The sequence below is a fragment of the Bos javanicus genome, chromosome 3 (genome assembly GCF_032452875.1).
Source record: "Bos javanicus breed banteng chromosome 3, ARS-OSU_banteng_1.0, whole genome shotgun sequence".
NCBI classification, from domain to species: Eukaryota; Metazoa; Chordata; class Mammalia; order Artiodactyla; family Bovidae; genus Bos; species Bos javanicus.
This window is the reverse complement of record NC_083870.1, coordinates 3,113,946-3,128,929: the sequence shown is the minus strand read 5'-3', so window position 1 is coordinate 3,128,929 and position 14,984 is coordinate 3,113,946. Positions and strand designations below refer to the sequence as shown.

Here is a 14,984-nt window from a genome sequence, read left to right as displayed (position 1 = left end):
TTTAAAATTCTGCTTCCCTGGTGGCTCAGAGGTTAAAGCGTCTGCCTGAAATGCGGGAGACGCCAATTTGATCCCTGGGTCGGGAAGATCCCCTGGAGAAGGAAATGGCAATCCACTCCAGTATTCTTGCCTGGAGAATCCCATGGAGGAAGGAGCCTGGTAGGCTACAGTCCACGGGGTCAGAAAGAGTGGGACACGACTGAGCTACTTCACTTTCAAGCACAATTTAAAATTCTGCTTCCTCAGGTGATTAATTGTAGTTCCAGTCTCAAATTCATTATAGAAAATGGGCATTCATTCATTCAGTTATTATCTGCCAAAGTAATAGGCTCCATTCTAGGTAGATAAAAAGATAAACATGATCCTTGTCATCTAAAAAGCAATCTAGTGAGGGCACATAATCAAATAACAATTACAGTATAGAATGCACAGGGTAGGAAGATCAGGAGTCAAAACAGCTAAGATGAACATTTCCTGAGACTTTTCAATTAATATGAGGATAGAGTAAGAGTGAGTTTTGGAAGAAGAACAATGTAACATATTTAATCACCTATGGAGCTTTCCTAGTGGCTCAGATGGTAATCAATTTGCCTGCAATGCAGGAGACCGAGGTTCCATCCCTGGGTCAGGAAGATTCCCTGGAGAAGAACCACCTATGAACGGACTAGCAATATACACAGTAAAACCTTTATTTACATTATTTGCAATGGCACCCCACTTCAGTACTCTTGCCTGGAAAATCCCATGGATGGAGGAGCCTGGTAGGGTGACTTCACTTTCACTTTTCACTTTCATGCATTGAAGAAGGAAATGGCAACCCACTCCAGTGTTCTTGCCTGGAGAATCCCAGGGAAGGGAGAGCCTGGTGGGCTGCCATCTATGGGGTCACACAGAGTCGGACACGACTGAAGTGACTTAGCAGCAGCAGCAGCTTCTTATATAATCTTAGTATACTTCCTTTACTAGAACATGGTACAGAATATGTATTATTTCTAAAAGTTCATTAAAGAGAATTGCAGGTAGAAATCTTTCCCTTACTATATTAAGTATGCTGCTTGAATTTTAAAAGCAAAATTGGTGTTACTCCTTTATCAGAGATGTAAAATTCAATTTAACTCCACTATTACAAATAAAATGGTAAAATTCTGACTAAAATAAAATCTGAGTGTGTGTGTAAATATACACATTGGATGCCTAAGTGATAGGTACTATTCCAGGTAGATAAAAAGATAAAAGATGACATATATAGGGAGAGAAAGACAGAGATTTAGAATGAACTCCTAGTTTGAGATCACAAAAGGAAAGAGTCATATTCTACAAGATGTTACAGAAACAAAAAATATTTCTCCCCATCCCAGAAGGACTATAACACAACTACTACTTGGCATTTAACCATGGCTACATAAAAACCGGGGGGGGGGGGGGGGGGGGAAGGTGGGGATATCAGAAGGCTAGAAAACAGAAACATAAGATGATATTATGAACATTACCTGATGTTCTGGCACAATGGATTAAGACTAGATAAATCTTTTCCAGGGATAATACAATGTTTTTTTTTAACTTCATGAAGTTACAAAGAAACTCTAAGAAATGGAGATATCAGAGTTGACCAAAAAAAAAAAGATGTCTACTATGAAACAGATTTTTGCCTATGACCTGGTATTACTGCATTCTGAATTCCAGAGTTGTCAAACAGTTTATAAATTACTCTAAAACCTTTTCATGTTTCACTGTAAACCAAAGAAATTCTTCATACTTTACAATAATTTGTACTTAGTAAATGTTCTCAAATAATTTTGTTACAAGAATCCAATTACATATAGTACTTTAATCTTTCTCATTTATTGAAGTGTTCTTTCATTAGTCTATATTATAAAAGTAAAACAATGAAAAAAGACTTACTGATATTTAGAGCATAGTCATCTAGAGACCACCTCAATCAAACAACTTGGTACCTTTAAGAAAGCATCTTTCAACAAGGATGTCCACCACAGTAGCACAGGTTTCTAGATAACATCAGTATTCTCCAAATAATGCCTAAGATCAGATCTGCACAAGATGAGACTTGAATCTGTGATTCAAATCTCTTTATATTTCATATTCCTCAAAAGCGCAACAAACCTTTTTTTTTTTTAGATTTTAATTATTTTATTCTTTTACATTTTGAGTCTGTGCTCAAAATGTGAAACCACTTAATTACAGAAAAAGAGCAGATGAAACAGCAAGGCCTCCCTTCAGTTTGGTTTATTACTATTGATTTGTTTGAAATGTGTGAAAATACACTTGCTACTGCTAAGTCGCTTCAGTCGTGTCCGACTCTGTGAGACCTCATAGACGGCAGCCCACCAGGCTCCCCCGTGCCTGGGATTCTCCAGGCAAGAACACTGGAGTGGGTTGCCATTTCCTTCTCCAATGCATGAAAGTGAAAAGTGAAAGTGAAGTCACTCAGTCGTGTCCGACTCTTAGCGACCCCATGGACTGCAGCCTACCAGGCTCCTCCATCTATGGGATTTTCCAGGCAGAGTACTGGAGTGGGTTGCCATTGCCTTCTTCTCGGTTGTCTCCATACTTATCACTAATTCAGCCCCAAATTCTTGGCTAGCTGTCTGCATCTTTCCAATATAAAATCAGATCATTAGGAATTATAAGTTTTTCTAAAGAAGTTCTCCTAGCATCTTCTAACAAGCTTAGCATGGTGCAAAGCTGACATTCTTAAGCATGTCAGATCTAAATCTGCCTTCACCATTGTCCAGGGGATTCCCTTTACTGGGATCCTGTGTTGGTGCTTCTATTTCCTGGAGTTTATATCTTCTTCTTTTTTTGGTTTATTCATTTGCTTTGATGTAGTGTATTTTCCAGTAGTTTGCTGAGATAAAAATGTTAAGACCTTGTGTATCTGGTAATTTCCTCAAAGGATCCTTTATGTCCAGTTCAATCCAGTCACTCATTTGTGTCCGACTCTTTGCGACCTCATAGACTGAAGCACGCCAGGCCTCCCTGTCCATCAACTCCTGGAGCTTGCTCAAACTCATGTCCATCGAGTTTGCGGATGCCATTCAACCATCTCATACCCTGTCGTCCCCTTCTCCACCTGCCTTCAATCTTTCCCAGCATCAGGGTCTTTTCCAATGAGTCAGTTCTTTGAATCAGGTGGCCAAAGTATTAGAATTTCAGCTTTAGCATCAGTCCTTCCAATGAGTATTCAGGACTGATTTCCTTTGGGACTGACTGGTTTGATCTCCTTGCAGTCCAAGGGACTCTCAAGAGTCTTCTCCAACAATCACATTTCAAAAGCATCAATTCTTCAATGCTCAGCTTTTTTTATGGTCCAACTCTCACATCCATACATGACTACTGGAATATGCTTTTATTACTGCTATTTCCATGTGATTCTTTCTTATAGTTTCCATCTCCTGAAAATCCCCATCTGTTCATGCATGTTGTCTACCTTTTCTACCAGATCCTATGACATGCCAATCATAGTTTTGTACAAGTTCTATACCTGGGCTCTACAAACTTTTCTTGCCTTGATGCATACCAAATTTTGAACACAGAATGTCAGAATGGCTTATGTTTGCAATTAAGACATTTGCTCAAAGAGGGAATTTATCTTATTTCTTCCTGTTACGAATATCTAGAGAAAGGTATCTACGCCCCTTCATTCTATACTGCACTCTTCACGGTAAACTCTATAAAGAGCAAGCAATCATAAGTTTCAACTGATTGTATAAATGAAAATAATACATGCTCACTGAGTTTTTGTGTTTTTTTTTTTTAAATTGAAGTGTAGTTGATTTACAATGCTGTGTGAATTTCTGATATGCAGCAAAGTGATTCACTTCTTTTTCAGATTCTTTTCAATTACAGTTTACTACAAGATATTGAACAGTTTCCTATGCTATACACTAGGACCTTGTTGTTTATCTATTTTATATATACTTCTAATCCCAAACTCTTCATTTACTCCTCCCCTACCCTTCCCCTTTGGTAACTATAAATTTGTTTTCTATGTCTGTGCATGCTCACTGAGTTTTTATAAAGTAGAGGACATAAGACCATAAAAAAACACCAAGAGACTTTCGAATCACTGTCAACCTATCTTATACTTATCTTCAAAGGAAGAACATTAGTCAATCACATTAAAAAATACAACTATGGAAGCTTTGCCTGGCAACTATACTACTTTGAATTTAGGTGTCAGGTGAAGGAGACAATGTTTATAATACAGATAACTACTATAAACAAGGTAATTAATTGTGGACACTAAGAAAGCCCAAAATCTAGAGTAAATTCATGTTCATATAAGTATTTAAGGAATGAGCATATTTATCTAAACAAATTCAAAGTTAAATGTGTTTTATATTTCATAAGACTACTCCATGATACATATGACATGAAGAAATTTGTCTATGGATGCTACTACATGCTGGCTAACTAGTTTATGATCAGAGCAGAACAATTTCTCACAAAGAATATATGTGGTGTTATGTTACAGAAATAGTTTATTCTTTAATATATTCAACACACTTTTATCAAGCATTGAGAGAGCTAATCCTTAGGTAGGTTGATAAGGAATCTGGGGCCCTCAAGGAGGAAGAGGTCCAGGGTTCTCAAGGAGGAGAAAAGGACAAACATTTTTTTCTAGTTGCTTTGTCTTAGTCAATATAACAATGAGGACATGTTTCTCCTTAACAAGAACCTTCTGACTAACCTTGTTATCTTAAAATGTATATTGTGGGAGTGGGTCTGGTAAGACCTTTCTATTGTTAGCTCTAATCTTGTTAATTTAAGATGTATGTTGCGAGAGTGGGTCTGGTAAAAGTATATAAGGCCTTGATAAGACTAGTAGTGAGTGGGGGCACTCTCCATCCCCCTTCTGATGTCTATGTCAGAACCTTTCTCTGTCCCTTTTATACTTTAATAAAACTCCTACACAAAAGCTCTTGAGTGATCAAGCTGGTCCCTGGTCCTGAAGCTAAATCGTCTTCAGAGATCACAAATCCCAACATTGTTCACCGTAATCTATCAGTATCAAATCTATGTCAGGCACTGTGTGTACTAGAGATATAATGGCCTTTACTGTCATAGAAATTATAGTTTATTTGGGGAGAGGACATTATTCAAACAATAATAATCATACACAGACAAAATTATAATTATGAGAAATTCTTTAAGGAGAAGGAGCTGTATAAATTAGGGATCATGATAGGGGAGACTAAATAAGGCTTTGAGATCTGAAGAATGAGTAGGAGTTCATTATACAAAATGAGAAAGGAAAATTATTCCAGAGAAAAAAGCAGTGCAAAAGCCCAACTGCATAGTAGGAAAAAAGCAAAATTGCTTCAGACGACGGCTAGAGAAAGAGTAGGGAAAAACATGATACAAATGTGGTCAGAGAGGAGACAGGGAGGCATATGATCATGCTGGACTTTGCAGGACACACCTTTGTCCTCAAAGCAATGGGAAAAAATTGAGTGTTTTAAGAAGGAAAAGTAACATAATTAGATTTGTGTTTTGAAAAATTACTCCAGGTGTTTCTGTATGGAGGAAATTTGAGCAGCAGCAGGTAGACCAATGAGGAGGCTGTCACAGTAGACTAAATTAAACTTGATGGAAGTTTAGACTGGGTGATGGTGGAAATGAAGAGATGTGGAAAGACTGAAAACAATTCAGGAGGACAATAAAGTATCAGGGCTTGAGAATGGACTGCACATACAGGGTGACAGAAAAAAGTATCTGAATCAACAAATATTTATTAGACATTGAGCATGTGCCAACTACTGTTCTAGGAGTACAGGATAAATCAGTACGCAAAAACGATTAAAAATAAATAAATAAAAGCATCCTGCTCCAGTGAAGTGTCATTCTAGCAGATGACTCAAAACAAAACAGAGCAGGATAAAGGAGATAAGTAGCAGTGGTAGAGGAGGTAAGCTGACTGCAGTTTTAAATAGGGTGGCCAAGTTAAGACTCACTGAGGTGAGCTCTAAACAAAGATTTAAAGAAGATATGAAGATATGGGCTTCCCTGGAACCTCAGCTGGTAAAGAATCTGCCTGCCATGCAGAAGACTCCACTTCAATTCCTGGGTCAGGAGGATCCCCTGGAGAGGGGATAGGCTACCCACTCCAGTATTCTTGGGTTTCCCTGGTGGCTTAGCTGGTAAAGAATCCACCTGCAATGAGGGAGACGTGGGTTCGATCCCTGGGTTGGGAAGATCCCCTGGAGGAGGGCATGGCAACCCACTCTAGTATTCTTGCCTGGAGAATCCCCATGGACAGAGGAGCCTGGCAGCATACAGTCCATGGGGTTGCAAAGAGTTGGGCATGACTCAGTGACTAAGCACACATGAGGGTTAGGTAAGATTTGATAGGGAAGAACATCCTAGGTAGAGGGCACAGCCATTAGAAAGGTCTTGACACAGGAGTGAGGCTGACGTGTAGTGAGGAACAGCAACAGGTCAGTGAGAGTGGAGCACAGTGAGTGAGAGGGAAAGAAGCTCAGAGCTGTAACTTGGGACCTCTGCCAAAACTTTGTGTTTTTTTCCCTCTGAGTCAAATGGGACACCATCATAGAGTTATGAGTAGAGGAGGGACATGAACTGATATAGTACAAGAAAGGATTATCCTGGTTGCTATCTTGGGAATAGACACAGGGAAACAGGAACATTTGTTCGAGGCTATCATAATAATTCATGCAAAGAATGATGGCAGCTTAGACTCTGGTAGTTAGCAGTGGAAATGATGTAAAGTGGTTAGGCTGTGGATATATCTGAAGACAGGCCAACAGTACTGGATGTGGCTGTGAGAGAAAAGTTACAGATAACAACAGGAGGATTATGTCCTGAACAACTGGAGGGACAGTATTACCAATGACCAAGATTGTGAAGGTTACATACATAACAGGCTTAGAAGTGAGTAACAAGAGTTCAATTTGGACAGGTTGGGTTTAAGATGATTATTAGACATTTCAGTAGAATTAACAAGTTGATAATTGGATATCTGAATCTGGCATTAAGGATAAATGACTAAAGACATATATTTGGAGGTCCATGGCAAATAGAGCACATAAATGAGTTTATTAAAAGAGTGAGTACACACACCAGTCAGAATGGCTGCTATCAAAAAGTCTACAAACGATAAATGCTGGAGAGAGTGTGGAGAAAAGGGAACCCCCCTAACACTGTTGGTGGGAACGCAAACTAGTACAGCCACTATGGAGAACAGTGTGGAGATTCCTTAAAAAACTGGAAATAGAACTGACATCAGTTCAGTTCGGTCGCTCAGTCAAGTCTGACTCTTTGCGACCCCATGAACTGCAGCACGCCAGGCCTCCCTGTCCATCACCAACTCCTGGAGTCCACCCAAACCCATGTCCATTGTGTCGGTGATGGTTTGGATTTGGTTTCTAATTCTTTGTTTGCTCTGAGACATTAACATGTCATTTAACCTTTCTGAGTCTCAATCTCCTTTTTTTACAAAGGGAGAAAAATATTTATACTATAATATTTACACAAATAGTTGCTATGTGGATATTAGAAATGGCATGTTGTAAGAAAGAAGACTTCAAACTCCTATGAATACATACAGAAAAGTTATGGAATACAGAAAGTTAAGATGTGAAAGTTAATCTTTATAAGACAGAAGACTGAAAACCAGACCAAACCTATAAGGAACCACCCATATTATACCTCTAGCAGCTCCCTCAGCTGTATCCTGTGGAATTCCTGTTTTATTTCAAAAACAACTCAACTTGCTCTTAACCCTTTTCTCAAATATTCCTTCAACCATCAGATCCAACAGAAAATTGGGCTTATCCCTAAAGACACCATTTAACTTTGACACCAATCATAATGACCTAATGTTCTCCAGACACACCTTAGGAGTTAAAATTTCCATATTTTTTGCACATATGCTATCTTCTTTGCCTGGAATTCCTTCCCCATGTCATGCTCTGTCCAAATTCTAACTACCCAAGAAGGACTCCAAAGCTATCTGCATCACAAAGGCTTCAATGGCCCCTCACAACTGAACAGGATATCTTCTTTAGAACTGCCAAAACACATAACAAGTACGACTCCCGTGAGTTGCTCTGCTGTTTGTAGTACATATTTTGCACAAAAGTCTTATATTTCTAAATAGACTTCAAGTCGGATTCACCTACTCCTATAAAATTTTATAACCGTTGGTGCTCCTAAAATACGTCCTGTGAACATGCACTTCAGTAAACCTGACTTGTTTCTAAAGGATGTTGGCATACTTACATTTTTTACTCTGTTTTTCCACTTCTGCCTTCAGTCTCTTGTACTTGTCTGTCCTGTAAACCAGGACCCAAGTTATACCTGAAACATTAAAAGCAGAATGCTAATAAAGAAATGTTTGTAACCGTAACAAAACCCTTATTAGTGGTTACTGTTAGATAAGAATGGATTTTGACTTTTTGCCTTATATTCACTAGTGCTTAACAACTGATGTTCAACCAAAACAACCATGACACGACTCGAAGTTGTCGCCACAAACACGCAAATGAAATCTACTCTGGACCGGAGAAACCTGGCAATGGATTCCACACTGGATTCTCTCACACTCCTGAAGGTAAGATTCCCTGAAGTAGAGTACATGAGACGCATCCCCACCGCCACCAAAGGAAGCAAGGCTCGTGACCTCTCTCTTGGAGGCTCGAGGGACCCGGGGCCTAGGATCCTTCCCTTCCCTCGGGGTCTGATCACACGTCAAAAAAACTAGCTGCTCTCACCCTCGGCAAGCAGAGCGGTGCACACGGAGATAAAAACGATGAGCAGCGTGTCTGCGAACATCGTGCTCATCTCGCGACGGTTCACTCTCTGCACTCCCACCCTGCACGGGGGAAGCCCTTGACAGCCAGGAGAAGCGGAGCGAAAACGATTTTCCTAGATTTCAGGACCGCGGAGTAACACACCGACTCTGACAGATAGGAAGCCTCACTTCCGCTTCCTGGGCGCAGCGCCGGAAGTGCCCATTCTGGCGTGCCCTGTTGCCGCGAGAATCCTGCGGAAACCGCGCTCCAAGTTTCTGGGGCGGATGAGCTGGCTTTCAGGCCCAACCTCGCGAGAATTGGACCTGGTGTGCTTGAGACTACTGTAGCGGCGGGACTTTGTCTGGTAACGTCTGCTAGTGCGGTGCTGAGGTGCTCTTTCCTCTCGCCCCGAGTGTGCGGTTTTTGACTCGTCTGCTCGTCCGTGTTTCTGTCTCAGTCCCACATTTAAAGCCGAGTAGATAGTTTAGTTTCGGTTTGCCTAAAGTGGGGAAATTGGCTTCCAAACACACGTACTTAAACTCTGTTTAGGTTCCACGTCACGGATTTGGGGCTGGAAGCGCGAACATCAATGAGCTCCGGGCCGCTGGCTTTCAGGCACTCCCATCCTAGCAAAGGAGAGAAACTTGTGCATACGATGTGATTAGAACTTTTACAGAAGTGTGATCAGAATGCTGCGGTGACCTGGTTCAGCAGGTGGTCAGAAGGAGCTAATAAAAGGAATTGAAGCAGTGGCTAAGAGGAGTCAGTGTTTTGAAGAAAGGCAAAGACGCAGTCCTTGAAAATACCTGGTGTGTAGTAGAGCAGTGAGTGGCATGTCTTAGGAGGTGGTCATTCATACACTCATGAAACTCCAATACTTTGGCCACCTGATGCGAAAAGCTGACTCATTTGAAAAGACCCTGATACTGGGAAAGACTGAGGGCAGGAGGAGAAGGGGACGACGGAGGATGAGATGGTTGGATGGCATCACCGACTCAATGGACATGGGTTTGGGTGGACTCCGGGACTTGGTGATGGACAGGGAGGCCTGGCGTGCTGCGGTTCATGGGGTCGCAAAGAGTTGGACTCGACTGAGCGACTGAACTGATAACGTACTCTCAAATAAACACCATTACACAGGGTGGGCTTAAGAAAATGGTGGGAGGTACTACGATGAGTAAGGGAGCAGGAACTTGATCTGAAAGGAACCATTGATGCATGTAACCAATTTACCTTGGAGAATGAGCACCCAGTTTCCAGTATCTTCCCATTTTTCAAGAAAATCCCCAAATCCTGAGTTATGTGAAATTTTAAATGTTCTAATCTATAAATGCTGGTAACTCATTAAAGGGCTCCCCTGGTGGCTCAGAAAGTAAAGAATCCACCTGAAATACAGGAAAAACGGTTGAAGAAAGAAGTTGTCTTAGCAGCTTAGTTTAAGCCTTTTCAGCTTTTCCAGACTGATTATGTCTGTGTGAGTGTGTATGAAAATCGGGAATCTGGCTGAACTATCTCCCCTTAACTTGTACTTTCTATTCTTTGTTCTTTTCTCCTAAACACCAATGCACTTTATTTATAATTTCCCTGTAACAACTGTATTTGGCCTTTATTTCTTATATATGCATTTCTTGTCTCCTCTTTAGACTTAGTGGCAGACATCCTGTTTCCTTTTAACGACATTGAGCTTCTACATGTGTGAGGATCACTGGTAGACACTACAGTGATTGGAAACGGTAATTATCAAGATACTATTTCTGACCTCCTTGGAAGTTACATGTTATAATAAGATATAAGAGAGGTGTTGATTGAAAAAAAAAAAACCAACAAAAACCACCTTACAACCTCAAAGTTGGGAGTTAACATTTTTGTTCAGAAGTCTTTCTGAGGCCTTAGGCCCTGAAGGCAGCCAAGGAGCTCTGAGGGACTGATCCAAAGGGGTATGGGAGGAGCCAGGAGGAGTTTTTACAACAAAAACCAGGTTGGAAGTCAAGTGATCACTGCTAATTAAAGAAAAACCAGACATCTCAAGTTAATGAATTTAGCCATATATGGGAAGATGCAAGAGTCTGGGCTTATTGAAGTTATTCTTTCGATATGCACCTTAACGATCTAGGTCCAGTTGTTGTGTTTTTTTTTTTCCTAACTCCTTCCTGAATCCCCTCAGGGTGCACCATTGCAGTGGCTGACAGCTTGGTGGTGGGCAGCCTGTTTGTCTCTTTCCTGAGCTCCCCCTGGGCTCAATAGTGGCTGATGGCTTGATGGCTGCAGCATCATGTGTTTGCTGATATGGCAAGTGACATTTTACATTCACAGAGATGTTCATAAAATGTTACAAGCACAGATGAGGGCAAGATTGGCTCTTTCTGGAGGAGCTGGAAAAGCTTCATCTCATTTGAACTGTTCAACTTGGATGGTTTTTATTCAGCTTTGTATCACGCATGGTAAATGTTGAGGTACAACAGAGCATGACTTTTGAAGTTAGACTTGGTTTTCTCTCTTGATTTCCTTTCTGTCTTTTTTTTTTTCTTTTTTTGCCATCATGCCACAAGACTTGCTGATCAAACCTGGGGCCAGGCAGTTAAAGCACTGAATCCTAATCACTGAACCGCCAGGGAATTCCCCATACCTGGTTTGTAGTACTTGCTTTTCCACTTAATTGACAGCAGTCCTTGAACATATTAACATCTTTGAGCCTCAGTTTCCTTACCTGTAAAATAGTAATAGCATCAACTACATGAAACCATTATGAAGATTAAAGTATATTATAAAACATATAAAACTGTGGCACACACATTTGATCAAGTCCAACATGCTATTTTATGTACTACTAAGAAAGAAAATAACTAAGAAAATCATGATTGTAAGCTGCATTTCATCCAGAGGTGTTAAAATGTAATAAAAAGCCTTTAATTTATTCCTCAGTTAATATTTACTACAAAACTGTCTACTGTTGGGATAACATTTCCTTCTCTGTGTATGCTAGTTGCTGAGTCATGTCCAGCTCTTTGCTACCCAATGGATGCATAGGAGCCTGACAGACTCCTCTGTCCATGGAATTCTCCAGGCAAGAATACTGAAGTGGTTGCCATTCCCTTCTCCAGGGTATCTTCCTGACCAGGGGATCGAACTCTTGTCTTTTATGTCTACTGCATTGGCAGGTGGATTCTTTACCACCAGTGCCACCTGGAAAGCCCTCTCTAGGGCAATGATGTGACCCTTTTGCTGAAGAACAGTGCTAGAGGCAATTCAATGACATCTTTATTGCATGCTACCAGATTCATTTATCATGTCTTTAAGCACTCAGTTGTACTGATTTTTAGGTTTCAAAGTTTTGTCCCTGAAGACCACTCCAAAAAGTCACTGTACTGCTCTTAATTTCTATGATTATTACAAGGCTTATGTCCTGGGACTTCCTCTCACTCTTCTCTAGGATAGGAGTCACTATTTCCTGAACCAACATCTTCTGCCTTAGTTTATACTTTTTTTTTTTAAGTTGTGGTACAACCTCAAGTAACTTTCTATGAAAGGTAAGTGGGAGCTAAACTTCAGTGTTCTTACATTATTATTAGTAATAATTATATTTACTACTAGGCTCAGCATTGTAAAAGATTATGAGAGAAATTAAATCACTTCTCTTAACTGAGGTATGAAAGAATATGGTCTTTAGGTTTAAACTGTAACCCTACCTCATGCAACCTGTATTATTCTAGGAAGTGAATTTAATTTCTCTGAGCCTCTTTTTTTTTTTTTAATATGTGAAATGGAGGTAAAAATATCTACTTTGCAGAATTACTATGAGGTTTATATAAGGCTAGGGGCAAAGTTCTGGAGTCAGGCTACCTGTCTTCAAGTCTTAGCTTCACCACTCAAGTAGATGTGCACTTTTAGGCAAATTATTTCACTGCACTGTCCCTTGGTTTCCTTAAATGATATAATAATAATAGCACCTTAGTCCAAAGGGTTTTTTTTTAAATTATGTTAGTAAAGTATTTAAAATAGTACTTGGCTCCTAGAAAGTTCATAGTAAGTGTTAACTATTACTAATATTGGTTCTTATTAAACCACCTAGCACATAATCCTTGGACTAGCTTTTTCTCATTCTATTCATTTTCCTGGTGACCTTGCTTTCTTCAATAGCAGTTACCATCTATCCACTGGTAGTGGAAATTTTTTTTCTGATTCTCAGACCTAGTATCTAACTGCCAACTAGGCATTTTCATGTGGATATTCCAAACTGAATCTATGCAGTTCTTTCACCCAAACTCCAGTTTTCTCTTCTTCCCTTATACTTACATATATACTTACACTTCCCTTATATATATATACATATATATATATATAATTATTAAGTCTTAAAAAGAACATTCTAATACATACTGCAACATAGATGAGCCTGGAAGACATTATGCTGAGTGAAATAAGCCAGTCACAAAAGGATAAATACTGTGTGATTCCAGTATGAGGTGCTTAGAGTTGCCAGTCCAAAGACACAGAAAGTAGAATGGTGGATGATCAGGACTGGGAAGAGGAGAGAGAGAAGAGTTATTGTTTAATAGGCACAGAATTTCAGTTTGGGAAGATGAAAAGTTCTGAAGATGGATGTGGTGGCTGATTGTTGTATAGCAATATGAATGAATTGGACTCTTGTTGACTAAGAGGGTTACTCCATTCCTTCTAAGGGATTCTTACCCATAGTAGTATACATAATGATCATCTGAATTAAATTTACCCATTCCCATCCATTTTACTTTACTGATTCCTAAGATGTCAGTGCTCAGTCTTATCATCTGCTTGACCATTCCAATTTACCTTGATTCATGGACCTAACATTGTAGGTTCCTATGCAGTATTGTTCTTTATAGCATTGGAATTTACTTTCACCACTGGACACATCCACAACTGAATGTTGTATCCACTTGAGACACATCCACAACTCAGTGTATCTGCTTCATGGTTTTTGGCTTTTGTTTTTTTTTTTAGCCACTTCATTCTTTCTGGAGCTATTAGTAATTGCTCCACTGTCATATCTTTTTGCCTTTTCATACTGTCAGTGGGGTTCTCATGGCAAGAATATTGGAGTGGGTTGCCATTTCCTCCTGCAGTAGACCATGATTTGTCAGAACTCTTCACTATAACCCATTTGTCTAGGGTGGCCCTGCACGGCATGGCTAATAGCTTCATTGAGTTACGCAAGCCTCTTCAACATGTCAAAGCTGTTATCCATGAAGGGGGAACTGTACCCTAAGACACAGTTAAAAAGGTAGGCTTGATATTGTGCATATGGTACCATAAATTTTAAAAGACTTTGTTAATTGGACCATATCTAGAGGATATGGATCAGCAGAGTCTTTTGATCCTTGTGGGAGTGTAAATTGGTACCATCCCCTCCAAAAGTTTGTCATTACCCTGTAGAGATAAACATTTGCGTACCCCATGACCTACCATTTTGCTCCTGGGTATATACCCAAAAGAAACTTGAACAAGTACCAGCATATATATAAGATTATTCATATGAGCATTCTCTTTAATATCAGAATCTAAAAATAACCCCAATGCCCATATACAAATAGAGGATAGATAAATTAGGATATATACTCTAGATTTTACAGTACTACAGTTACAGTCCTTAATAATGGGCTTTCCAGTTGGCTCAGTAGGTAAAAAATCTGCAGTGCAGGAGGCGCGGGTTTGATTTCCTGGGTCAGAAAGATCTTCTGAAGGAGGGCATGGCAACCCACTCCAATATTCTTGCCTGAAGAATCCCATGGACAGAGGAGGCTGATGGGCTACGGTCCATAGGGTTGCAAAGGGTCAGACACAACTGAAGCAACTGAGCATGCACACAAGCATGCCTTAATTAATCCTAGCAATACGATATTGAGTGAAAAGAATGTAAGAATTATATACAGCATGAAGTAGACTTTGTATTGTTAATAACTTCGAAGATCCCCACCCAACACTATTTAGGAATATATATGTGTGTATATATATATTCATATATATATACATGTATATATAGGTGATAATAAAAAGAAAAGCAGGAAAATGATTGTTTTTAATATATACTTTTTTTATAAGTATAGTTGACCTACAGTGTTTCAGATGCACAGCAAGGTTATACATATACACATATATTTTTGAGATTATTTTCCATTATAGGTTATTACAAGATATTGACTAGAGTTCCCTGTGCTATACTGTAAACCTTTA

The 14,984-nt window shown here is 39.7% G+C and overlaps 2 protein-coding genes and 2 long non-coding RNA genes across 5 annotated transcripts in view; 2 read left to right on the top strand and 2 right to left on the bottom strand.

Moving 5' to 3' along the window:
• The window catches only part of TMCO1 (transmembrane and coiled-coil domains 1), a 55,869-nt gene extending 46,874 nt beyond the window's left edge, over positions 1 to 8,995 (bottom strand). The window contains exons 1-2 of the mRNA XM_061399712.1: positions 8,754 to 8,995; positions 8,263 to 8,340 (exon numbers count right to left, since the gene is read on the bottom strand). Coding sequence (XP_061255696.1) covers positions 8,263 to 8,340; positions 8,754 to 8,823 — 148 coding nt within the window. The 5' untranslated portion in view covers positions 8,824 to 8,995. The remainder of the gene's footprint in view (positions 1 to 8,262; positions 8,341 to 8,753) is intronic.
• Positions 8,474 to 14,984, top strand: part of UCK2 (uridine-cytidine kinase 2) — a 125,502-nt gene continuing 118,991 nt past the window's right edge. The window contains exon 1 of the mRNA XM_061399690.1: positions 8,474 to 8,593. Coding sequence (XP_061255674.1) covers positions 8,489 to 8,593 — 105 coding nt within the window. The 5' untranslated portion in view covers positions 8,474 to 8,488. The remainder of the gene's footprint in view (positions 8,594 to 14,984) is intronic.
• Positions 9,070 to 14,984, top strand: part of LOC133237563 (uncharacterized) — a 38,202-nt gene continuing 32,287 nt past the window's right edge. Inside the window, exons 1-2 of the long non-coding RNA XR_009733247.1 lie at positions 9,070 to 9,164; positions 10,418 to 10,507. This is a non-coding gene — a long non-coding RNA (uncharacterized LOC133237563). The remainder of the gene's footprint in view (positions 9,165 to 10,417; positions 10,508 to 14,984) is intronic.
• The window catches only part of LOC133237557 (uncharacterized), a 44,449-nt gene continuing 40,740 nt past the window's right edge, over positions 11,276 to 14,984 (bottom strand). Inside the window, exons 5-6 of one of the 2 annotated variants that reach the window (XR_009733244.1) lie at positions 13,152 to 13,292; positions 11,276 to 11,481 (exon numbers count right to left, since the gene is read on the bottom strand). This is a non-coding gene — a long non-coding RNA (uncharacterized LOC133237557). The remainder of the gene's footprint in view (positions 11,482 to 13,151; positions 13,293 to 14,984) is intronic. The other variant, XR_009733245.1, reaches the window with a different exon arrangement.